This window comes from Megalops cyprinoides, chromosome 1 (assembly GCF_013368585.1).
Source record: "Megalops cyprinoides isolate fMegCyp1 chromosome 1, fMegCyp1.pri, whole genome shotgun sequence".
NCBI lineage: Eukaryota > Metazoa > Chordata > Actinopteri > Elopiformes > Megalopidae > Megalops > Megalops cyprinoides.
In genome coordinates, this window is record NC_050583.1 from 23730048 (window position 1) to 23756932 (window position 26885).

The window sequence follows — 26885 nt, forward strand, 5'->3', positions numbered from 1 at the left end:
GCTTTCATTGAAGCTGTTCATGTAGTTGTGAGTGGTTTATGGTGACCCACATGACATTGGTTAAAATGTTTGACTAAATTATACTAATTTGATATTTAGAAGTGTTTCTGGTTACCTTTTTAGTCAATTGGCCATCAATTGTCAGCTGCATGTTTGTCTTAGCCATGGGGATATTGGCTTGATCAGATATACCTGAACCATATTGCTGGCAGATGGTGTGGTCACACTTGTTTCAACTGACTTCAACTAAAGGATTAAAACTGCCGTTGGTCTAAGTTTTTCTGTTTGTACACACACTTTTTACAGTTGGAATGAAGACCCGGCCTGTCCAAATCAACAACCTTTCCTCAGGCAGAGAACATGGAAAAAGAACATGGCAATCATAAGAGAGATACATGAGTTAGTTCAGCGTGACAGCTATCAGCATTGCCTTTGCCAGATTGTTCTGAACCAGCAGAGGTGCTGTTTTTTACAGCACCGCTAAATTCCATGTGAATGGTTTTTAACATGACAGTCCAGGCCCATGCTTTGTTTATATGGGGATTGCGAAGTATAACAGAAGGATCACTTGCGTAGTAAATGTCATTGTGTAGTAATGTCTCTGGCACAGTAGTTAATCACATCACCATATGTATATGTTCCAAATAAGGAAAATTGTATGACAAAGAATTTTTAGTATTGGCTCCAAGGTGGTAGAGAAGTCTTAACAGTCATGTGTGACAGTGACTCCCATATATTTGGACAGAGCTGCTTTTAGTACTAAAAGTGGCAAATAGGTGGACTCTAATGTGTTTTAAGTGTGTTTACTTTCAATTCCAGTGTATACTTGAATATGGTTATGTGAATTTGATATGTCTGAAATGTTAGACCCCAACTGTAGTGAACCACATAATATATGGAAAATCAGAATATCAATACCTAGGTAGGTTTCAAATAGCTCAACGTGACCTTAGTATTAGTTAGAGCTAGACTTGTCTTTGAAAGGAAAATTTAAATTTCGGTTCATGCTCTAAAATCAGAGCTGGCCCTTGAAACCTTGGTACCTTGCTAACTCGTATGTTTAGATACTGATAAGATTGTCATACTTTTGAAAAAGAAGTTATTGGAAACATGGTGTCAGTATCACAACCAATCAAAAGAGAGTGCTTTACTACTTCCTGTATGTGTTTTTTTAGCTAATATAACTGGTTTAATACATTACTATATTGTAATTGTTAATGAGGATTATGAATAGATTTCTCATGTATCCTTCGTATGAATTTCAAATACAACAGTAACCACCTTAAGTAAATTTTTAATTTGTCTTAAAGTTGGCTTTGCTAAACTGAATAGAAAGTGACAATTTACTGAATTAGCAACAGTACTAAATTTTATAGACCTTTGCATGGTTGTAACTGTTGAACCATTTTTAAAGCTAAAACTACGGCTTTCTCTGTAATCTTGAAATCTTCTTCCTCTTTTTGTAATGCCTTTTGGAATCCTGCCTCTACTTATCCGTGCTGAATATATGCAGCCCTACCAGGTCAACTGTTCATAGTTGGGCTGCACTTTTGGCCACCCTTGGATATACCTGGGGTAGATGGAAACACTGGAAGTGTGCTGTCTGAGAAGAAGCTGGAGCTGGACTGGTGGAAAGAAGCTATTTTAGCCATTAGACAGAAATCCTCTGAATGCGGAGTCTGGGCTTTGCTCAGCATTCCTCTAATATGCCCATATTTGGTGAACTACCGAGGGCTGCGGATGACTATGCTATACTCTGAGAACTTCAGTCCTCAAAACCACATGGAAATGTAAAATATGTCTGAGATTTACATTCCACGGGCTGCCTGTCTTGGTGTCTATTTCTGTAAACTGGATAGGATTATTTAAAACATAAAATCACACAGTTCAAAGAAGAAAAGGGGCAGAGGACCATCATTTGTGTGTTATTAAAGGGACGGTTTGATCCAGTCCTCCTTCCTTCGATAGACACAGTGCAGACCCTGAAACACTGGCAGATACGTTGTAGAGCTTTCTGTTTGCCTGTTCATCTGCCAGGTGTTGAGTTAGAGTATAATGGTTTATGGCCTCTGACGATTTGCTTGAAATTTTCATTGCTGGTTACTGTGGGGAAGTCAAAACGAAAATGGCAATAGCCATTTCTGGCCTTCAGACCGTTTCTTTGTGGTTTGAATGATATTTCTGTGTTAAGGCTTAGACCCTGTAAAAAACTTCATTGGCATGCTCATGGTTTGATTTTTATGTTTTATTTTATTGTGTTCATTTTTGCTTGACTTGTTTTTGGTTGATGAAGGTAAAACTAGAAGCCAAATATAGTAAAAGTAAATATTCATGGATAAGATTTCTTCTCTAAGCACTCACAAACAAAATGACTAATAACACATATTATCTGTATCACTTGTAGTTATAACTCAGCTTGCAAAAGCTTGCCTACTAGGTTAAGAATGGGATCAGCCAGAAACTATATAGGCCAGGAATGGAACGATAAACGTATTGTTAGTCAGGAAGCAAACAGGCTTTTTGTGGTACGATACCTTCCTTACTGGTTTAAAGTTCAGTCAATCATAACAGCATCCAGTGGAATTCAGTTACTTCCCTGGCTGCATCACTTCACTGCTAATACACACTGCTAATAGTTTGCATTTTTCTAAAACAGTTAAAATGTTTCAAACTGCAGTTACAGCAACAGTCTTACCTGTCGTAGTTCATGTTGTGCAGTTGGTGAAGTGGTGCATGTATTCAAGTATGGTTTAGTCTGTAAGTGCCCCAGTATATAACTTTTAGCACTTTTTACTTACAAAATTACGTCTTGTTTACATAAAGATGTTTTTTACTGTATTTTTGTCTTCGAAGAGGGTTCAGAGGGATCAAGTCAACATTTTCTCAGTTGCGTGCCATTTCACCACTTAAATTATCTTGAAAGTAACTTAAAAAATTTGTGTGACCATGTTTATTGTCTTTTTCTAGCAGAAAATTAAATTAACAGGTGTTCCTCTGGTGAATTTGATTAATATTTATATTAAGATGTGCATTTATTTTTTGGCATATTTTTTGTTTGCAGAGTGTTTAATTAACCCAACTAACACAAGCAACAGAAGTATGAACATACTGCAGATATTCATGTCATCTAAGGTGAAAGTTACAAGAGTTCCTAGCTGCATATGTAATTCACTAAAATCAACCAATAACATATGGACACTACAGACCAACATGCAGGGAAGCTTTTACCAGGATTTTATGATATCCAACCACTGAAAAATCAAAGTTTCTGATTTAAAAGGTCAGGCCAATAATTGACCTGCTTAGTCCAGATTAATCCTAAGGCATATATAACAGTTTCTCTATAGCAATGTATAGCATACTATGACAATAGGATACAGTAGTGTAGCTCCATCTCACTTCAGACTTATTTTTCTTTTAAAGCATATAACAGTCAAGGCAAAGAAGACTGACAGTCATAAACCATAAAACTTTGTCAAGTATCTGCTTAAATCAATGAGCTTTGTGTTGACTGGTTACATGTTTCAGCCACCATATTTGATTTTGTTGTGATATTTTTATTTTATTTTAAAATTACTGATAAATTATCTGCTTGGCTTTGGCTCATTAAAGTATATGAAAGCATATAAAAATGCATTGTAATACATTTTTTTAGGTGTCTGTAATCTGATATTACAAAACTACTCACCCCATTCATGCACTCTTCACTCTCTAAGAAGTGCTGCATTTATATCTGTAAGAAAAGCATTATTTCTCTTGTAACCTCTGTCTGACTTATAAATAGCAAACCTATAAAAGTCTCAAACAATTGAAGGATATGGAATTCGATTTTGTTTTGGAGTCAAATCCACAGTAATATAAAACATATGAAGGGCAAAAACTTGGCAGACAAAGAGCCTTTATGCATTTGCCAATTTTGGTCCGTGCACACACCTACTGGACAGCTGTCTCCTTTTCTGTGCATGCTACGACCTAAATAAGCAAGGGAAGGACACATCGAGAACATTAGCACTGTGGGATTGATAAATGATCTTGCCAGCATTTGTTTTGTGTTTCAATTTAAGAAGTTTTGTGTTTGTGAAATTTTAGCTTTAAACAACTGCTTTGTTACAGTGCAAGTGAGAAGACCTCTGCATTCTCTGTGTACCCCTCCAGACTGCCTCAATAAATGTTTGTGAAACAAGTAGGCCTGGTTCTAAATGCATTAGGTTACATTCTCTTGAAATTACAGAGCTGAGACCGTAACAAGTAAAAACAGCAGCATTGCAATTTGTGTGCCTCAGTAAAAACGTGCCTGGCAAAGGTAAACCTAAACGATCGGATTGACTGTTGAGGCAGTCATGATTGAGCTAAAAGTAATATGTAGATTAGATAAAGTTAAACCTTTTGAAAATTATCTACTGAAAACATTCAGACACACCATTTATAGGCAACAACAGCAGAGATATCAATAACCATTTCCTCCTTTATAATCATAGATGTTACTGTTTCCTTGTGTTTTCGTCATTCTTTAAACAAAACTGATATCGCAACTCAATACATTGCTTCACAACAGTCTTAGTTAATGTTCTGAAAAACGTATGTTGTTGTATCTCCATTTTATGAGCTTTTAAAGCCGCTGCAGTTTATTACCATGACACACTGTAATTGCCATATTTGGCAGCCCCTCGGGTCTACTGGCAGCGTTTAATAAAGCGGGATCACTGAAATGGCCATAAAAGGCATCAGGAAAAAGGGAGCACCTGTTTTACATCGAGAGGCAGCAGAATGCCTGATAACAGCCAAGGCTGAAAGCAGCACTATACTGAAGGGCCTCCTACTATTCTGTGGGAGTTGTTCTACAGTACAAGTGAAGGTAAAGATATTATGCAACAGCACTCTCTTATCTGGTAGTTGCTGTGAGCAAAAAGAGAATATTATAAGCAGTAGCGTCTTTAATGTGTTTTTTCAACTCTCTGAAGTTGAAGAAAACTGAAGTTTCCACAGAGGAATGCAGTAGTTGTTTGCTTGGGACTGGAAAGGAACATTTCTGAGATACTTTGTTTCACTAATTCAGAATGTAACTGGTGAACAAGCGAGTCATTTACTGACAAATTAAATGGGAAAGGAGTTTTAGTCATTTTGAAGTTTTTCCTATTTTTCACTGTTGTTCCTGTCTTTGGGCGTGCAAAACAGTGACGCACCTACTCAGTCTTACTTATCTGTTCTCCAACTGCTTGCGTATGCTTACAAAAGAGGCTTAGTCCTAGCTTTCTAGGCTGTTGCCTCCCCTATTCAATCCCCCAGCACTGGAACCAAAAGGATTTTCCTTGTTGCCATGACAATATTTCGATAACCATGCATTGTCCTTACTGTAGAGGCAGAGTGACAAGGAAGCTGGAAAGCAGATGCTTTTTTTCCTCTGTGAAATGGCTGAGTGAAAATACCCTCCAGTTTCACTCTTGTCATAGCTTTTGCCCAGTTAAAGGTTTTGACAAAAATCATGACTGCAAAAATTGGGCCATGGTTTTCTGGGCGCTTCCTCCTCTCTATTACCTCATGTGTCTATTTCGCAAAGTAGGACATCTTTGCGGTTTTGTTGAAAATGCAAAATAAATAAATAAATAAAATCATATTTTGTCACGTATAATTTTGAATCAGTTTAGTCATGTCAGTTAGTCTAGCTTTAGTTAAGATTACTTCCCAGGTTTTCAATATTTTTAAAAATCAAAACAATATTTTGCTTGATTATGTGATTGTCAGATAAAATTTCATTACATTTGTTACTCTTTGCCTTTTTGTTTTGTGATTGTCTTTGCATTCATGGCCAAATACGTTTCAGAACAACTTCAAATCTGTAGCGCATGGAAGAAAACAATTTGATGGCACACCTGCCTTCACTTACTGAAAACAAAATTGCCTCTAGGATTCTGAGGAATGGCCTAAGGTTTCTTCAGAATCAGAGTACCCCTTTCTATATTTGTCATCCAGCTCAGCAAATAAGATGCAGTGAAGACCTTTCACTTTAAATTGATTCTCACCCTGTTTGGTAGGTGCACCACTATGCACACAACACATAAGACTAATACAGTCAACTATATCATGGTTGTAATGCAGAACTGAGTGGGGAAAAAATATTATGGATATTGTTTGTGAATGACTTTGTGTGAAATGCAGTGGAAGCACCCATTGATTTTGCTGTTGATTTTGCAACTTTTTCAATTGGGCATATAGAACATATTGAACACCTGTATTTTGCTCAGAACACTAAACTCCTGATATCCCCTCAGCCAAGCACTCTGCCACAAGGAACGGTGAACATGAACCAGTGCACAGACGTCATTGACGCGGAACCCAGGACCGGGCAGAAGAACGCACTGTGCATCATCACGCCTGAGCAGGAGTACTTCATCCGTGGCGAAAACAAAGAGATCATCAACGGGTACGTGCCAGACAGAAACCGGGCCGAGTGAGTTAGCTCTTCACTGCGGGGGGGGGGGGGGATAGAAGCCCGCATATGTTTAGGCCTTGTATGTGCTGTCGTTCATCCGTCACAATGTTCTGCACAGCTGATTAAAGAGAAAGTTTCCCCCTCTCTTTGTCTCATGTTTCCCTATGATGATGTGTCATGGTATTAAAGTTAGGATGATAGTGTTTGCACACCCAAGAAGCTTGCATTGGAGGCAAATGTCCCTTGATTAGATATTTAAACCAAATTTGACCGAAATGTTTATTAGTTTATATCATTTAAAATGATCAAAATGTCTGTGATTCTTTCATGCAGTGAGCAGTATTTGCTCATGCTTTCATTTAAACATCTTGGTAAAAAGGGAGTTGTGTTTCTGTTTGCACGTTTCACTTCATATTTTCTATTTACACAATTTTATACATTTTATACTTTCCCTGCAATTCAGAAGACAAAAAATTTCCCTGGCTGTTTTTACCTTTATTTGACTTCTACTTCCAATCATAGATTAGGTAGATGAAATCTGTGTCTAAATTGAATATATACTGTTTCCTTGTTACTAGATGGAGTGAACAGCTAGTGGTATACCCACGTACCAACAAGCAGAACCAGAAGAAGAAACGCAAGGTGGAGCCTACAACCTCCCAGGTGATATAATCTCAACAGTCACTCTTTCCAGTTGTGGAAAGCTGTTTTTGGTCAACAACTGCAAATCTTACCAAATTTGGCTTTTTCGTTTGTTTTTTGTTTCCTTCTTCCATATTTGTCTTTTAGGGGATTCTGAAACATCAGATTCCTTAAGTTTTGAAAAGGCATCCTGTGTGTGTGTGTAGAATTTCTGTTGTTGTCTTATTCTATATTTCATGTTACAATGTTTCATTGACTTTCAGGAGCCGGGCCCAGCGAAGGTGGCTGTGACCGGCTCTGGAATTCCAGAAGCAGAGAAGGTTCCGGATTCACGGTCCATCATATGGCAGGAAGAGCTGCAGAGCAGGGAGGCAGATGTGGCACAGGTCTGGCCCTCAGCAGATATTGCTCCCATTGGCTCACCACTGACCCCTGCAGGTATGGAGGACACAGCGCCATTGCTGACCGAATTGTTAGACTGTAGCTTTCGCCTTCCCTCTTTTAACTTCAAGAAGGCATTCCCAGTAACACCACGTGCAAGAACAAAGCAAGACTTTGAATTATTTCAAAAATGTGTCTCTGATGAAATGCTCTGATATGTGAGATTTTATCAATGATTTGTCCATTTTCAGGAATGTATTTTTGATAACGGCACATTTCATTTAGCATATTTGTTTGTTATTGGCTATTAATGGTGACATTTTGGCAGCATCAGCCAACCCACCCACATTTGGGTATTGGGTTCCCTTACAGTGTATTCTGTAGCCACGGGTGGAACATTGAGGCGGTTTGAATGAACTTAAGTCCTTATGTAAACTCCAGTATTTGTCATTATTTGAAGCAATGAGGTTGATTACACTAGCTTAACATCCCTGGTTAAAAGTCTCGCCGGGCTAATTGTATTGAAAATATCATAAACTGTCATTTTTGTCTGCGGTGCACTGTAAAAAAAAACAGTGTAGAAATTGTAGTAGGGCCCCTGGAAATGTCAGATGCATTCTCAGACATGATAAACTGTACACTTTCTGCCAAGACGTTAAGGTTTCAGTGAAGTGCAACACTTATGAGTGACAGAACAAAATGGTGTATTTTCTCTTGGATGCAGTATTGTTTAAATGGCACGGACTGTGGGGAATGAAGTTGCCAGAAGTAATAAACTATAGATGCAGAAGTACATTTTTTTCCTTTTAACCTATATTTGGTCATACTGCTTTCACACAGTTTTGCTTTTGCGGTGCTAGCAGGTGAGAGAGATTTCACACAATGGCATTCACAGTATAAATTTACAGTGTAAGTTGAAACCAAGGGAAGTGGCTGCTTCAGTGTATGGAGCTCACTTCAGCTGAGGCTCGTGTGTCTCTTAGCTATGTAGCAGATTGATGAAGGTTTGAACAGTGTCTGGTCAGATGCATGAGTCTCATTCCTTTCCAGGGCAAAAGACTGGGTTCCCTCAAATTATAAAGCAAAGCAGTTTCAACAACAAAAGTCTGAGCAAATACTTGCTGTCAGGTTAGAGTCCTTCAGTTACCTGCCAGTTTGTTGTTATTACCAGTGACCCCTGTCTTTTTTTCCAGGAGATGTGGCGCCTGTAGACCTGAACTCTGACCAGGGCTCGGTGAACGGGGACGAGCTGGACCGGGGCGGGATCCCGTTCCACGCCGCTGCCCCGCAGCCCCCACTGGACATCCTGTCACCAACGGGCAGCTCTTCCAGCCGGCACAGCGGGGAGCTGGGCGGCATCCCCCGCTGCCACTCCCCTGCCCCCAGCGACCCCTTCCCCTCGGGCAGCAGCCTGCTCTCCAATGGTTCCCACATCAGCGGCTCCATGAGCTCTCTGGACTCGGACGCCAGCGGCAGCACCGTCACCAGCACCGACAGCCACCCCGCCGAGCCCCTGCTGCGCGGCCAGCGAGCGCCCGGCCTTCATGACGCCGCACGCTCACGGCGCCACGAGGCCGAGGCCCGCAAGGCGGAGAAGCGCAGCCGCGTGCGCAGCCCCGAGAGGCAGGAGGCGGAGCTGCTTTTAAGCCCAGAGAGAAGGTGAGCCTTGCTGTAAGGACAGTTTGGAGGGTATTTCCCAGCAGTCTTTTAAAGGTATACGCACAGTCCAGCGTGCCACAGCTTTCACCCGAGAGGCTTGTCAGATTCAGAAGTGGGTTCTGAATCCTAGGTTCATACTTGCAGGACAGTTTTGGAAAGCTTAGAAGAAGTGAATTTATCACTTTATAACAATACATATATATAAAATGAGGAAATCATTTTATATTAATATATAATTTGTCAATTCCACAGACCCACGTTTGTGTGATTCTAGTTTAGTAAAGATGATTGCATGCAAAATATAATTGATGTTTATGATTTTGCTTGTTGGCTTCAGAAGTAACAGGGTGTAAAAGTTAACAGTGAACAAAATGTGGATCTGTGTCTGTAGCCCTTTTCTCTGTACTGTCCATCGGGTTCCTCTGCTCACCCTTTTCGTAAAGGTCAGGAGGCACAAGCCTAGGAATGGGGCACTTCAAACACGGCCCCTCAAAGAGATGAGGGTATTTCATCTTTTTTCCACCAGATAAAATTTTCCCTCTTTAATATTACATTTAAACTGCAAACTGCTCTTAGAATGATGAAAACCTGTGCAGTGGAAAGATAAGGGGTACGTTTGTTTTAATTTTAGTTTATGGGAGCTGTGCCATTCTATGCCCAGCAGCCAATAAAGCCGCTAACAGTCATGTGACAGAAATATTTCACCGACTGTCTCGCTTATTGCCTTTTAAGGAGCACTGACACTGCAGTGGATTCCCCATATAAGGTCACAATTCAAAGAGAGTCATTTAATATTTCCAACTGACCCGCAGTAAACTAAAGTCTTCTACTGAACAAAAAGGGAAAGAAAAGAGGTGATCATCAAAGAAAGGCATCTCAGCTGACAGCATAGTGCTTCACATTTTATCATAAATAAAGGCCTAAAACTATGCCACAGGTGAGTAGAGGTATGGGGGTCAACAAACGGCTGCCTTGTATACCTCAACTATTATCTCTTACTGTGCAATACATAGTGTATAGTGTAGTGTGTGCTGTCATGGTTGTGTGTGTGTGTGTGTGTGTGTGTGTGTGTATATCCCAATAAATGTATACATATATGGGATTTTCTGTATTCTGACTTTTTCAGTCTTATTTCCTTTCAGTCATAAGCATTTTAAAAGAGATTTCTCCCCCCCCCCCCCCCCCCTCTCCCACCTAATGAGAAAAGTAAAAGTATTGTCCTGTGCAGCCATAGGCATGATGGATGGACCTTAACAGAGAAAGAGATAGTAGTATCAAAGACCTCTCTCTCTCTGAGGTTTGCGGGAAAGCCGGTTTCACCTCCTCTTAGTTGTTTATGGCGGTGATATCACTGTCATTACCCTGTAGGCCTGCACCCAAGCGTTGCTTTGTGGCGTCATCTCCCTCCTCGCTTTTGCAGCCGCTCCAATGTGATCGAGAAGCTGGAGGCACTGGAGCTGGAGAATGCGGAGAGGATGGAGGTGGAAGAGGCGGGTCGAAGTGCCGCGAGGCAGGGCCGCAGCGAAACCAGGCGCTTCCAGAGGGAGGTATGCTCCCTCCCTCCTCTCCTGAAAGCCTGCATGAGCAGCAAAATCGGTGCTTTTTACCTTCAACAGGGGTGCACTGAAATCTAAGCAATTTGAAATGGACTGTTTTGTGGATTTGTGAAGTTCAAATCCACATTATTTCATGATCTTTCTCCCAGCCCATATTTTTTTGCACTCCTGTTTCCACTTCTGTGACATTGAGGAAGCAGTGTTTTGTAAGGATGACAAAAAAACCTGCAAAATTGCAAAAGATTCTAAAAGGTTACTTTGTGAAAGTGTGAGTACATATACTTTGGAATTTCTGGTGTTCTGGATAATGACTGCTAGAGGGCAACCAAATCAGGCCATACAGCCTTGATGCTGTCTCCTAAAACAATTAAGTCCTATTAGAATTTCAGCAATTTACTGAAAGTGGAAATCCAGTATTTTATAGCAAAAATAGTCAAACCTAAATCTAAATAAATTAAAGCATTGATAGCTGTTGAAAATTTGGGGAAAAAATTCCAGCCAATCCAAGATATACACCCAAATGATCATATTCTGATAGTGGCTTAATTAGCTAAAACTGCGTGTCATGTCATCTTTTTTTTTCTTTTTCTTTTTCTAGAATAACCGTTTACACTTAGCACTTAATCTGTGCTATTTGGCTAATTACCAAGCAAGCTACTTGTATACTGAGTGAGAAGGCCTATCTACAGTTGATAGCTAGCTAGTTATCGACAAGAACATACTGAAAACATCTTATTCTTCAGTGTGATGAATTCAGCATGTTACGGAGGTGTCTTGTTTAAAAAAATTACCATGTTTTTTGAGCAACCAAAGACAACAATGCTGTGGTAAGTAAAAATACTAGATGGGCATTGTTTGCTGACATTGATATATTATTACTCCAAACAGCCAAAATTGTGGTGGACTTCTATGATAAATGGTGGGCATTGAGCACATTAAGAGATCGCCATGCTGAACTTTTCCATCTATGTCACAGTTTGTTGATGAATGCAAAACTATTTAATTTAAGAAGAGTTAAAGAAAAAAATTCATTACAGTTTTTCCATCTAGACATACAATAGTGAAGGAGTACAGACAGAAGTAACATTGGGCTGTGCTACTAAAACACTGTATATAGTTGTGTAGTGTTAGACTGCAGTGGAAATAACTGGATGGTAGTGTCTGCAAGTGATTGAGTATTCTTACACACACTCGTTACACCCCAAGCAGACACTCCTCTTGTCCTTCTGTTTTTGTTTTGGTTGTGAGTGGAGGTCAAAGGTGTGTGCTGAATTAATTTCCATTTTCCATTCTGTGGTTGGAGTCCCTAGATAATTGCACTTCCTTTTCCCACCCAATCCTGGGGAAAACACTTCTTCAGAAAAGCAAAAAAAAAAAAAAAAAAAAAAAAACAGAACCTTTTTTTAAACTATGTTAAAATTGGCTGTTGACCCTGTTGTCAGAATGTTCCTCCCTAGCTTGTCAGGCTTTTTGGGCAGTGGAGGATGGGCGCAGATGCCTGGGAGTATCTTAGTGACATCATCATCAGTCCCTTACGCATGCAGTCAGATAGGGGCACGTTTTCGCTTTCACAAGGATAGAAATATCCCTTACCCTTTGCTACTCTGTGCCACTTTGGTTCAGTGAAATGATGATGGTGGTTTAGCACTGCCTAACAGATTCAGAAAAATATAAAGAAACTTTTTGCTATGACTTTCTGTGAATGATGTTATCTGTGTGCTTTGCACTGTATGTATTTGTGTATTGGTTTTCATTTTCTTCAGAGGTTGTGTTTGGCCCAAAAGCAGAGACTAATGCATGTTCAGTGGTGTTTATCTTGTAAGCAATTCTGAAAAAAAAAAAAAGCAAATCCGGAAGGTGACCCCGCTTGTTTGATCAGAGATTCAGGTTTCTGGCAGATACAGGCTTGTGGAGCTGGCTGAGCAGGGTCACAGTGTTTGAAACATTTCCCATTTGAGGATTCATTGTCCCGGGGACTTTTTTTTCCCCTTCGTCTGGGAGCACAGGGCCTCGAGGTCTCCATCATGCTTTCCAGTGACCTGGCATGGTCCCAGGGTTCGGCAAGATAAAACACAGCCAAACAGAGTCTGTTGAAAAGAAACATCGGGTACAGCCTACTGCTAGACATATTGTCTTTTAATGCTTACTGAATGCAGTGAGGAGCGAGGAAGACCCTGCTTTCCACTGCATAAGAGCCAGTGGAGGTCCCACATAGCCCTTTGACCCAGAACCATTCCTCAGACCACAGAAGCATATGGCCTTTTCAACACACCCTAAATATTTCCTTTTAAACATCCCACCTGGTTCCTGTGCCAACACCACTGCCAGCTCCACAGCCTTTTTCAATTTGTTTAATTTCCCTGAGAAGCCTCTGGTGCCCTGTGATTTCATTATTTACATAACTGAATGCTTTCTCACCGACATTTTAAGATGAAAGACAAGTGTAAGAGACTCACATTAGGCGTGTTCTAATCAGACACGTAATGTGAGGTATTACCCTCAGTCACTGTTGAAAGGGAGAATTGCATTATATGCAATGAAGGTTTAGGGTTTTATGCTGTGATATGGGCAGTGTGCCATAGTCTCTGAAAATCCATATCCCATTTGCTTCCCTCTAACTGCTGCAGGCCATTCCTAATGTGAATACTGCTTTCTGCTGTACCACTCCAGCCTCTTGCCAGACACCTTCTCCCCCTCATTAAGTGTACTGTGAAGTAATGACTGCTAGACCAGCGGGATATTTCAGGCACATACCTGGGGCAATAGATTGCTAGTAAACAGATTAGTAGAGGCAGCACTATTTAGCACATGTATGTGCCGACACACCCCCAACATCCATTGCACCCAGTGTTTCTCTGTATGCATTTATGAGCATTTGTGTGCCATCACTGAAATCAGTGTTCATAGTTCTGATGGAGAATCCAAGCCAGCTGGATTGTAAAAATTCATTCCTCTGTACAAGACTGAATAAGGCAAACAAGGGAGACTGTAGCATGGGCATAAAACATAAATGACAATGGGAAAGCTTGGCTCAAAATGCCTCTGCACACAGAAACAAAGCCTAGATCCAGACACATAAACCAAGGTTCACAGACTTTTGGGGGAAAAAAAGATTTCCTTCCTTCCCCAGCAATGCCAAGTGCTGCCCTGTTTCATATTTAAAAATGGAAGGAGTACATTGCAATCTTCACAAAAAGTTAAACACAAATATAACTTAATATTCAAGTTGGTAAAATTATTTAAACTCTCAGTCTCGCTTTTTTCCTGTCTGATTTTTTTTTTGCATGGTTTCCTCATAATTCTAGAGCACAATAATCTACTTCAAGTCTTTTTTAAGGTGCAGCAAATGTTCTATAATGTTTTTACTTTTGTCTAATAGCAGCTTTTCACAAACGCACCAGTAGGACTGCATGCCTGATTAAACCCCTTCATGCTCACTGGAGTCTCACCTCCATCTGAAAAAGGTTTAAAATGGAACTGTCGTTTATTCATGAACGTTTGCAATTGTCTTATTTTAGGAGCAGAAGCGTGACCCGGCACAAGGTTTAGATTTTCACCATTCCTCCCTCCCACCTCTGAGAAGAGCCAAGTCGCTGGACCGACGGACCACAGAATCTGTCATGACAGTAAGCACATTCTTTTCTCTAGTGCTTTGGGATAAACTCTCTGTGTAAAGTGCAGCACCTGGGGCGTGGCCCTTGAAGCAGGAGTCTCCAGTCCCGTGGGCACAGTTCAGAGCTTGGAGATCAGTTTGAACATGATTGGTAGGGCAGTGCAGTTATCAGTGGATGCTGTGTACCAAAGGTGTGAGTGGAGGGAGCATCGCCAGTATGGCTAAACAGTGGCTTCTAGTCAAAACAGGATTTCTTTAAGGCTGAAGGTCATTCAAAGCTATTAACCACCCCTCTGACTGATAGTGTGTTTTGGAGTACTCATTAGTGCGGTGGGTTTTTGCTGCTCTTAAACTACCTTTTTGTAGCAGCAGGGCTCCATAACACAAGTCTTTGCCCTTTGTTTACAGATGTTTACTCCTAATAGTCTGCATGTGCAGTATCTAGAAATGTTTCATAGTCCGTGGCTAATTGGACTGTGACACAAGCATAAAAAAAATACTTGTTTCTTGAGACTGATAGAGCTGTAGCAACGTAGAAACTTGTTTCAGAAAATAATTTCAAAAGGTTTATTGCATCCAAAATTGTCTTCTCAGGCTACTTATTGACGTTTTCTGCTGGCTCCACTAATTGGTCTTCTAGACTGCACCAGAAAGAGAGTGGTTTTATGCTCTGAAAGGAAAGAGAATTTAGTCCAGCTTAGATATGGACAGTGAATAGAAAAATGGTGTACTCGGAATGGCAAAAGGCTTTGTTTCATGTAGAAATGAAAAGACAAGGTCTGTTCCTGATTTCTTCAGTGAAAGTAATTGTCCTGTACCCTACCCATCTTGTGTTCCTGTGGCGTCTGTTTATTTTCTGAGAACATGGACGTCCTAAACCACCTCTCCATGGTGCTGGGTGTAGCATACATCCCTCTTCTGCTGGCCAGGTCATTTCCATGTCTGTCCTGTGTTTGCCCATTGCTTTCATTACTGACATTTACTCACATGTGAATGTAGGTTTGTGGGCCTGTGTGTATGTTTGTAGGCGGGTGTTTGTAGGTGTGAATGTGCGGGTGTTTTGCATGTTTGTGCGTGCCAGTGTGTATGTGTGCGTGTGTGCCTGTGTGGATGAGTTACTTTCTCTCACAGCAGCTTCCCCATGGCACCTCACAGTAGGAATGCACAGAATCCAGGATTCGGTTCTGGATTTAGGCAAATATCTTTCTTTGTTTAGAATGTTTTGGATTCAGCCATGTGCTTGAGTCTGACTTTATACAAAACAGAATCATCCCGCAGTGATTATGATTAGAAGCAGTTTAGAATATCACTGTTGTTCAAATACAAGCATATGCAGCATTCTGTGCAGTATAGTGATTTTACCATTTGCGCGAGGCTAGGAAGAAATACCCGTAACAGTGGCAATAATTTCACTGACCTTGCCACAGTATTAATATTTGTACAACACCAGCTTACATACTAGAATGACTGTGCTTTGTCAGTAATGTTTCTGTGTAGCTGCCCTTTTAATCCCCTCCTTTTTTTTCTTTGGACGATTTGCATTTCACCCCCATTTCATGTCATGATCAAAGTCTGATTTTTATTTCACCATGTCATACAACGCTAATTATAATATTGAATTTGAGGCTTATGCACTCAAGACCAGATGTAACCAGTCCACAGAATTTAAACAGAAAAAAATAGTGGCGAGGCTGGAAAAATACTGGCCGGGTGGCAACCCTAACATGCACTGTTTCGTAACAGCTTGATAACGATGAGAATAACAGACGTGCAATTTCACCGTGTAAGCTACATAAAAGCTTTTTTAATCTAAAGTTTAGTACAGTTTTGTATTTGGTTCTGTATTTTGCTGAACTGGCTGTGCTGGATTCAGTATTCAGAGAAACCTTAGACATGGATTCGGTGCATCCCTCCCTCACAGAGAATGTGTGTGTAGTGATTGTTCCCACAGTGTGGATCACTGCACAGGAAAGATACTAAGCACCAGCTATGCTTCCTGTAGGCTTCTTGTCTGGAAAGATAAGAGACTCCAACATGTGGCATTTCTCTCTCTTTTGTCATTTCATTTTTTTTTCTCCTAACATGGATTCAGCTTAACCAAGAAAGAAATGAAATGATTGAAAAAATGTTGCTTTAACTAAATGAACTCTCCAAACTATTTTTAACATTTATTTTACTCAATTATTTATTTTACAATTTCCAGATTATTAATGTTGTACCTTAGATGTGTGGAGTCAGTAATAAAGTCTGCAGTAAGCAGGTTTGTGTTTGATGTGATACCATTACTGCACTTTATACATAGTTGGGTCTACAGTGGTTCATTTCCTATGCCAGCACTCTTTTCAGCCTTTCTTTCAAGTAAGTAAACATCCTTCCTTTTTTATTGGGCACAGTGGGAGGGGGGGCGTCAGATGATGAAGTGAAGTTTGGGACTTGTTACTTCTGTGGTCAGCATCTCAAATGTCTCTCATAGAGCATGTGTCTTAAGTGTGATCATACTAACTTGCAGCCTTTTTACCTGCACTGTTGTGTGATATACTGAGACATCAGAATTCTAAAACTTTCTCTGCAGTAAACACCAGCCCAGTAGACTAGTTGCTCATTTGTTGTCTTTCTCTTTACAGCCGGACTTGTTAAACTTCAAGAAAGGCTGGATGGTGAAGGTGGATGAACAGGGGCAGGTAGGTAATCTTTAGGGTAGAATAAAGCTAAATCGAATCTATGTTGTTTGTATACATTTTCCCCACTTATTTTCTTTTCTCATAGGTTCAAATTATGTATGTGTGTGTGCGTGTAAGGTCTGTAAACGTATAAGCTGCAGTAAATGCGTGCATTGTCTGCTTAGTTGCAAGCAAATCTGGATTATGAAAAGTGCCCCAATTTTTCTCACTTGTGGCAGAATCAGTTACCTCCTTACTGTGACTATTACTGTTGTCCAATAAATACACCAGAGCAGATCAAGCGCCAGAGAACAAATAAAACAATCCTCATTATAGGGCAAAAATGCACTAACATTACTGACTGCTCTTTGAGGTCAGTGTTACCAATTTAAAATAATTTTCCAAGTTTAACCAAGTTCGAAACTATACAGCAAATGAAGGTGATCAACAGTCTCCACCGTCGTGTCTCCTCCTTGTAGGAAGGGGGGGGCAGTTGACCTGGGTGAATGCATCAAAGCAAAGATGTGTGCACAAACGGCCATCGCTTCTGTACGCGAAAGCACGAAGTGGCTGTCACTAGCCTTTGGAGTTCGGAGTGTGGCTTTGATGCTAAGGGTTCAAGGGGTGGTGGCTGAAAGGGCAGCACTGCCCTTTTACGTGCTTTTTTTTTTTTGAGTTACATTCAAACGACTTTTCTTGTGTTAAGGAGTACCTCTAGCACACCCCCACCCCATCCACCAAGAGATCGCTCATGACTGACAGCCAGTCAGGCTGGCTTGTGGTACAAATGGTAGTGTTCAGATTTTAGCTGTGAGATCTTTCATGTGTCGGACACCAGAAAAAAAATGTACCTTTGCCATGCTGGTTACTTATTAAGCATTGTAACAAAACATATGTGATGTAAAAAACATAGAAGATGTTTTGCATATATTCTCTTCCCCCTTAAGAAACCAAAACACTTGAGTAGTTTGATCATAGAAAACTGAGCTTGTGAATGCTGTGGGAAAGCCTTCTGAATGATGCCCCATGGGAGGGCATGTTTATGTATGTTAGTAATTCCACCATCGTATGTCTCAGCCTCATATCTCCTGCACGTTGTTATACTGTTCTGACTGAAAACGGGCCGGCCAGTGGAGGCCGTCTTTTCCCCAATGAACGTTTGAGATCAAGTCTCCCCTTTTTCCTCCAAACCAGTACGTCTCACTAAATCATTGTGCCATTTCCCTGGAATAGAATATCTGCATCTCATACCGATGTGCTAACACACGTGTTTGTGTAATGTCTGTGACCTCTCTTTAACCGTTTTCTTTATCTTTTCCCTCTCAAGTGGAAGAAGTACTGGTTTGTGCTTACAGACCACAGTCTACGATACTACAAGGATTCAATTGCAGAGGAGGTGAATTGTTAATTGTGTGGTTTTTTGAACATGCCTGATTACAATTAAACAGTTAATTTTAATGTCACAAAATTAATCTTACTTTCCCCCCCATATTTTCAGGCCTCAGATTTAGATGGGGAGATAGACTTGACTACCTGTTACAATGTTACTGAATACCAGGTCCAGAGGAACTATGGATTCCAGATACATGTAAGAGGAAAACACATGAAAAAACTGCTGAAATACTGTGAACACTACACGCAGCTGAGAAATGTTGTTATGCTCTGTGCAGACTTGAGTCCGCTTTGTTGATTATAGTTTGCTGCATCATAGCTGCTGACAAGAGGTTCCACACATGATACATGTAATTTACCACATGTTTTTATGTTTGTAAATGATTTGGCACCTCCCCCTGTTGTTGTCCTTAGACCCAGGAAGGAGTGTACACATTGTCTGCCATGACGGCTGGTATACGGCGGAACTGGATACAGGCAGTGATGAAGAATGTGCGGCCCTCCACTGCTCCAGATGTGGCGAGGTCAGCAGTCCACTTACCACCTTCACGTGTGCTTCTGTTTATGTCGCCATGAGTAGAAAAACAAGTTTTGAGCCGATTTACATAGAAAATTTGGGCAGGTGGAATTATGCTTGGAAAGACAGCATACTGAGCGTGCATGTGTATGTTATGCAGCCTGACAGATGATCACGGGCCCTGTGGACCTCTGGAAACCCTGCTGAAGCCGGATGTGACGCAGGACTCTCCCTCCTCTGAAGCCTCCTCTGCGGAGAGAGAGCCGGGGCCCAAAAAGAGCCGGGCGCGGGAACGGCGGCGCGAGGGCCGTTCAAAGACCTTTGACTGGGCCGAGTTTCGCCCCATCGCCCAAGCACTTGCCCAGCAGAGGGCGCACGAAGCAGACGTCCTTCATGGCGAGCTTGGCGACCTAGAGCGCAGCAAGAGGAGGGAGGAGCGCCGGAAGAGGTATGAGTCGGTGACGGGCTCCTCGCTTGAACCCAGCACCGACGGTAGCAAGATGGATGTTGAGAGCGGCGGAGGCGGAGGCGGTGGCGGTGGCGGTGGCGGCGCTGGTGACGCTCAACCTCCCTCGCTGGAGAGACAGCAGAGGGTACAAGATGAGATCGAGCAGCACTGGCAGCAGGTGGAGAAGACTCCCATTCGGGAGGAGCGGAGGGTCCCGTTGTCCTCCACGCTGCAGGGCAGGGAGACTGCAGAGCTGGAGAAGCTGTTGGAGAGCTACAAGAAAGGGGTGAGTCAGAATCTCAGCTCCATTGGCAAGAGGAAAACTGTGCAGGGAATGAATAATCAGAATAGCTAAAAGATGAATGCTTGCTGACAAGTTCTGATGAGACCATGGGCTGTTGGTGGGATGCATGTGCACCATATGTTTTTTATTGCAGGTAGAAGAGCTGAAGCTGCAGCTGGAGACTTGTCACCAGCAGCTGGCAGACTCCAACCTCCACAAGCAGGAGCTGGAGGTCCAGCTGAGAACAGCGCTGGAGCGTGAGCAGCAGATCCGTTCTGGTTACATCTCACCGGTAAGCTGGAGCTACTCCAGTGTCATTTCCACTGTCACTCAAAGGGCAGAAGTGTGTAGTGTTTGTATTTGGGGATGGGTTGGCATTCTTTCCATTAAAACAGTCTTTGCATGCTTTAATTTTTTTAAAAGAAAAACAAACTGACATCTTATTGAAGCTACAAACCAACAAAAATTGGCTTGCATGAGCCAGTTGCATGTCAAAGAAAAGATGTGGATCTTTTTTTTAAGCTTTTGGCTTCTATTTGTTCATCTCCTCTTGCCATTTTCTATGAGTATGGCAGACAAGTCATGCCAGCACTTAAAAATGTAAAATGTACATGCTACATACATTAATTATTAATGTGATTATTAATAGACTCATTTGTGAAAGCGGTTGCTCTAACACTGAAAGAGCATGGTGAGTTTCCCCATACAACAGTTTGATGTGTGGAAATATCAAAAAGTGTGGTATAGAATAAATGTATGAGAACCATACTTAGGAACCTTGTTTGGAAAGTTGCATGCTGCTTTGATTATTCATGTTTATTAACAACTAGACAGACCATTCATACTTGCGTAAATGTGCTTTGTTAGACATATCTGAGTATAATGTTCAAGTCACATTCAGCGTGGTGTCATTGCTGTTGACATCTTGTGTGCTGATATTGTATAGTCTTTATCTTTAATTTATGAATCCTGAAAGCCTTTTCTGTAGTAGCATCTAAGTTATGTTGTCATCCACAAGTGGAATTAGATATGCTGAATGTGTTGTCATCCTCATCCACAGTGTGTGAAGGTTCTTAAAGTGACTATAAGTAAGAGCATGTAGATTATCTCATCTATGGATTTACTTGAGTTATGCCAGTGAAGGTGTGGTGGCATGTCTGTTGTCAAAAGGTTATGGCAGCCATATTTGAAAGTTTTTTTTTTTTTTAATAAAGAAAAGGCTGCTTTTGTGTTACAAAGTCTGTGCGTTCTAATAAATTACAGTTGTGCTGGCAGTGTTATTTATTAAATTTGAAAGGAAATGTATTTTATTAAGCCTCAAGAAGGCCAGGAAAATGGCTTATATAGTCTATAGTATGTGCCATGCATGGTTTTCTGCTCACTGATCAAGTTTTGTAAGGGCATTCACCTCTTGATCATTGTATTTGAATTCTGCAATTGCTACAATGCCAAACTATGTGCTGTTAGATGCTCCTGATCCTGATTCTCCTGGTATGACATTTTCGAAATACTTTGTGCACCACAACTATTGAGTAATGAAAACGGAGAAGTGTAATTATTTTTGATTGTTCGATAAGACATGGAAGACTCAGGACAAAGAAAGTAGACGCGTTTTCAGCGCCGCTGTACATGCTTAACTACGGTATGCTTCCCATCTCAAAGTAAACTACTGAGTACTAATTTTGCATTACTTACACCATGAAATAACTCCTTAACAATTAATGTGCATGTTCTGTTGTGATCTACTAACTTGAGCAATTAAATCTCTTTTTTTCCAGCACTTTCTGTGTTTGCAGCATTTTCTGAAAGAATCTGGAAACTTCGTTTTGTTTTTCTTAGTTACAGTATTTCAGACTTCTTGAAGTTGGTCAGAATTGTAATTTTCTTAATGTTAAATTACTGCAAATGCAAAAAAAGAAATTGGGGGAAAATCATAGCAAAATAAGCTACAATATAATGAGCATCATTCACCTCTGCCAAATGTTAACCAACTGTCTGGTCCCCTTTTCCAAGCTGGAGTCCCCTTTGGGTCTTGAGGCTGAACTTGAGTCCCAGAAGAAGAGACAAGAACTGGTTAGTTCTCAAGCTCAAACCCTAAAAAAGAAGTACCAGGAAACCAAAGAGCTCCTGCAACAGCAAGAACTGAAAAAGCGCAGCATGCAGGCACAGCTTGGCCTTTCTCTGTCACCCCTGTCCAGCAAGGAACCCTATCTAACCAAAGGTCAAAGCTCAGACTTCTCTGAAACCCAGCCTTCTCAACCAGTTCGTACAAAAGCATTCAGTATATTGCTGCAGGATAGTGAGAGCAAGCTTCAGGAGTTAGAGAACTTGATTTCTAATAGCCCATTAACTGTGAGAGGGCTGGTGAGGTTGCTGGGCTCTCACAGTGAATTCCGCTCTGAAGATCTTCACAGTAGGGAAGGCCATGAACAGGGCAAATTTGGTGATAGGACCTGCTGTCAAAAGGTGTTTGAGAACTTAAAATATCAGCAGGAATTGGAGAATGAGTCCCTGAGGAGAAACCTGACCAAGGCTGGGGAGAGCATCCGTGACTATGAAGTGCGAATACTGAGCATGGAGGGCATGCTGGGAAGGGCACAGCGCCAGAGGATGGAAAACTTGAAGAGCCACTGTGGGCCACCATACCAACCTGATGAGTATGCTGAAACAAATGAGATCAGGAGGCTGTCTCAGGAGGTAGAGCTGCTGACCAACGAGAATGAGGTTCTGAACCAGCGTTATCAAGAGATATTAAATCAACTGACAGAGGCTGATAGGGAGATAGAGAGGCTAAAGGCTGAGCTCTTCAACCAGCAAGGTGGTCAGCAGCACTTGCTTGTGGTGGAGGAGCTGAACCAGGTCAAAGCTAAGCTGGCTGAAAAGGAGGCTGACACCATTGACAGGGATTTTTATGAGAGGGAGCTAAACAAGAAGTCTCAAAAACTTCAGGAGGCCCTGATCAGACTGGAGGTGTTGGGCAGCAGTCTGAAGGATACAGAGAGGAAGCTGCACCTAAAGGAGGCCACTCTGCAGGGGCTGGGCTTCCAGGTGGCTAAAGACGATGACAATGAGATTCTCCTGGAGAAGGAACAGCTCTGTCAACAGCTGGAGGCAGCAGAGGCCAGGCTGTGTGAGATGGAGAGGCAGCTCTGTTCTGCTGAGCAGTCCTACAGAGACCTACAGGCTCAGAATGCAGAGCTCAAAGCCAGCAACCAAAAAATGGAAAACACGTACAATCAAAGGCTTGTTGAGATGCTACAAGAGAACATTGAGGGAGTGAGGAAGTCAGACAGAGGGAAAGGAGACGTGCATGGGTGTGAGGAGGAAAAGCCTAGTTCTGAAAGACTCTTTTCAGAGGAGAAAAGTATTCAGGAAATGGTTGAAGAGATAAAAATGAAGTCAGAGGCCCTCCGCAAAGTATCTGAGGTGATAGCGAAGGTGGATGTGAATGCTGAGCCAGTATTTGAGGAGTGGATGAATGTTGTCTGTGGAGGTATATCTAGCCTAGTGCATTCTGAAGAAGAGAATGTGGATGTGAATCTGCAGGTATGTAGAACGTTACTCCTAGAAGGAGAGTTTTGGGGAAGACTGTTGAGTGCTTTTGAGGAGAGTCCAACCCAGTTGAATGACAGCGAGAGTATTGGTAGTTTTGTGCGTGATGTGGCAGAGCGCAGAGTAATTGACAAGAGAATGTTACTTTTAGCAAATAGGCTCTTCCCTCTGTCTAAGATGGAATTACAGATGAGCAACAAAGATATTGAAAATATGGAGAGAATGACAGAAGCAAGCAAGACACATGTTAATTCAAAAGTCAGGGAGAATGTTGGAGATGAAATAACAGAAGCTCAAAAAGAATGCATTTTGAATTTGCGCAGCTGGCTTGATAATGAGACCAATGCTCTCATTTGGAAAGATCTCCTGAAGACTCTACAAGGTAAAATTTCATTACTAAACAAGATTGCCTCCCTTGTTCAAGCCTCTTCAGATGAGGAGCTCCAGTCCTTGGTTCTAAGGCTTTTTGATTCTAGGAACCCGAAGAAAGGTTGGGTTGCGTATGTTCAGGAGGCATCTTTGGAAGCCCACTCATGCTATCTGTTGAAAAGACTTGATGTTCAACATCAAAAAGAGGTGGAAGAGCTGCAGTTAGGATTACGTGCCTTTGAAACGGGCTGCAGAAATTGCGCAGAACTGAAGAGGCAGAACGAGGAGCTCAGAATCAAACTGGAGACTAAGCAGAGGGAGGGGTCAGACCACCCAAGCCCAATGAGTGTGGGAGATAGGCCAATGACACACATCCAGATTGAGGGAGAGCCCATTGATTCCCTGGATAAGGCCATCCAGCTGCAGGACATGGTTGCGAAGCACAAGAAAGAGCTGCGGGAGGTGAAGGATGCCTATGAACAAGAGGCGGAGAAGCTAAGGAAAGAGGTGGTGAAGGCAGGGGAGACCCTCAGGCTTAGATCTGAGGAGAACATCAAGGAGATAGACTCTTTGACCATCTGCATGGAGAACATGAAGAAGAAGCATGAGATGGAGAGGTCTGCCCTGGAGGAGCGCTTTGAGAGGGAGCTGGGGGAGCTTAGACGCACGGTAGCACCTGAGGAAGCGGGCCCCTCTGAGCACGGCACAGCACACTCCGTATCCTCACTGAAAGAGCGCATACAGGAGCTTGAGTCCCAGGTCTCCGTCATGACAGAGGAGATGAAGCTGCGTGATCGGGAAGGGGACATGGCCTCTCTCCGGATGAAATACGAGAAAGACCTTGAAAACCTGAAGGTGGAGGTGTTCCTTGTCTCTGCTTTTCTTCGTGTTGCCTTGTAACTTCCTTGTGCTAACCCCCTTCCCCGTGCCCGTTCACCCTTATCCAGCTCTGCTTCTGTAACCAACATCCTGAGGTGTTGCATGTGTTTAACGCTCCACGTACGTGATAGTCCTTGATGTCTCTTAGTGTTCACTGAGGAACCCATTCGACTGGCTTCACAAAGAAACATTTTGCATACTCTATTGTTGAGCTGTAAGGAGCGTTTTGCTATGAGAAAGTCAAAGGCATTGAAAAGGTTTGCTTGGAGATATAGTGCCAAGCTGCTGTATGTGGGCTGTACTTTGCCCATGCTTGATGTATCCAGTTAGACACTTTCACTAGGGATTTATTTCAAATACTTACTGATTTTCCAATGACTTGAAATCATTTAGAAGGTCCCAGTAGATTTCTATTTCAAGTAATATTCACACAGTAAACTATTTCTTCAGAGAGTAACCACAGGTGACATGTAAGGGAAGAAATTTATTAGGTTTTGTACCACAGTAAGTACACATAGTTGTAGTAGTTTAATCAAAGTATATCTTAGTGATACTGTCACACAGTTTTAAAACTGAACATATTGTGTTTGGTTGCACATCTTGTGTAAGTCCTGCTGCTAGTGAAATGGGTTCCACAGACACAACCCAGTATGCTTTGTATCTATGTTCTGAGCACACTAACTCCTTCCTTGGCTACTGTGTATACCAGAATTCTCAAAAACATGCAGCTGAACCCAGATATAGTGTAACAGTATGACTTTTTGTTCTCTTTATGATCTGTTGTCTTATGGCCCCTTAAGATGATACAACTTCCATATGCAACCTCAAGCTGAACTTCCCTACAAATTATGTTTTAATGAAGTAATTTTTTAATTCCAATATAATTTAACAAATTATATCGGAATAAGCAGTTGTATTACGGGTTCACCTGTTATGTTTTTGATTTCAGTGCTGTTATGCTTAACACATGCAACCTTACCCCGTTCAAAGCAGTTGTCTCTGCCATTGAATTAATTCTTCGGTATAACTGAATACAAGTCTTAGCAAATAACCATAAATTCTAACATCAAGCAGATTGCCATCCGCTCATTGCAAGTGTTGCATCTTGTATTTACAGTGAAGTTTAAGTAATGCAAAAACACTTTTAACTCAATATATTTTTCACAGTATTTGATATGTCATCAGTGTCCATCAGCGAACTATTTGTACTGTGATTTAAGATTTTTAGTAAGGTGTTGTAGACCTCCTATGATCAAGTAAGGATTTGTTTGCGTTCCTCTCTTTTGGTCATTTTCTCCACTGTGTCTTGCCAAAAAAGTACATACATCACATTCATTTCAGATCCTTTTTATATTTGCAGTTTATTCTTTGAGAAGTTTGTGTTGTATGAGGCATATCTTTGGTCTTTAAACAGTAATATGCTTTTAATTTCATATGACAAGAGTAAAATTATCTGCGTAGTTGTTGTTCTTGTTCATTTCATGTTATAATATAAAAAAGAAAACTTGAAAATATGGCCAGACACTCTACCAACCTGATCCACCACCTTCTTTCTTTTTCATCTTTATTCCTCTTCCTCATTTACTTCCACTTTTTTCTCATCCTCTGCTACTTCCTCTTCCTCCAACCATATTTCTGTTATTTGTATTCATAGCTTTACTCCTTTCTTTACTACTGCGTATTCTCATTAGTATGGAACTATTATAATAGAACTATAATGATAAATGTCGATATGAGTGTTCATGTTGACATTATTTTTTACTTGTATGTTGTTGACATGTTGACTTATCAAGCCAGCAGTTTAAAACATTTCTTGTTGAAAAAGCATTGGCATATGGTGTGTGTGCGTGTGTGTGTTTGCATGTGCGTATGTGTGTGCATGCATGTGTAGGATCACATTCTATAAGCTATATGTCATAATTACAGAGTGGAAGAAAAATGTAATTTTTTTGTCTCCATGATATTTATTGTGTATTAAGGAGACAGCAGAACAGTGATAAGAATTTAGAGGTAATGGTGCCTGCAGGCTGTTCATTCCACCACAGTGCAGCTAAAGAAGAGAATAATCAGATAGCCACTGGAGATTGAATAATTTAAACTGTGGTTTAATGGGTTGTGTTTGTGCATGTGCAAGGTATTTATACCTACACTGGCACATGTAGCTTTGCTGTAAGTTGAGAAATGTAGTTGATGTCACTGTTCATTCAGTTGACACCAAGATGCTCAAAACTAGGAACGTGAAGACTTTTTTCTTTAATGTTAACAGATTAAATTGAAACACTCACAGACAGAGTGCCCCACCAGTGAAAGTGCTTGCACCGGTCAGAAAGGCAGCAGAATAATCCATAAAAGAATCTCCAGTGTGCAGCCTTTTCATTTTAAAATATGTACATTTGTTTGTATGTCATACATCAGCTTAGGCTTCATTTTTCTCAGTGCTCAGAAATCAGGGCCAGAAATGAAATGGATAGTGAAAATGGAAGCTTTTGTGTAAACACATGGCA

General features: G+C 41.3%; 1 protein-coding gene across 6 annotated transcripts in view; it reads left to right on the forward strand.

Moving 5' to 3' along the window:
* LOC118793255 (myosin phosphatase Rho interacting protein) overlaps positions 1–26885 on the forward strand; it is a 50734-nt gene that overhangs the window by 13421 nt on the left and 10428 nt on the right. For 3 of the 6 annotated variants that reach the window (XM_036551362.1, XM_036551369.1, XM_036551345.1), the window contains exons 4-16: positions 6270–6421; positions 7009–7093; positions 7336–7510; positions 8647–9112; positions 10533–10659; positions 14187–14294; positions 16906–16962; positions 18269–18337; positions 18440–18529; positions 18748–18857; positions 19011–19584; positions 19736–19873; positions 21595–24357. In XM_036551362.1, the coding sequence (XP_036407255.1) occupies positions 6270–6421; positions 7009–7093; positions 7336–7510; positions 8647–9112; positions 10533–10659; positions 14187–14294; positions 16906–16962; positions 18269–18337; positions 18440–18529; positions 18748–18857; positions 19011–19584; positions 19736–19873; positions 21595–24357 (4914 nt within the window). The remainder of the gene's footprint in view (positions 1–6269; positions 6422–7008; positions 7094–7335; positions 7511–8646; positions 9113–10532; positions 10660–14186; positions 14295–16905; positions 16963–18268; positions 18338–18439; positions 18530–18747; positions 18858–19010; positions 19585–19735; positions 19874–21594; positions 24358–26885) is intronic. The other 3 variants (XM_036551353.1, XM_036551379.1, XM_036551386.1) reach the window with 3 other exon arrangements.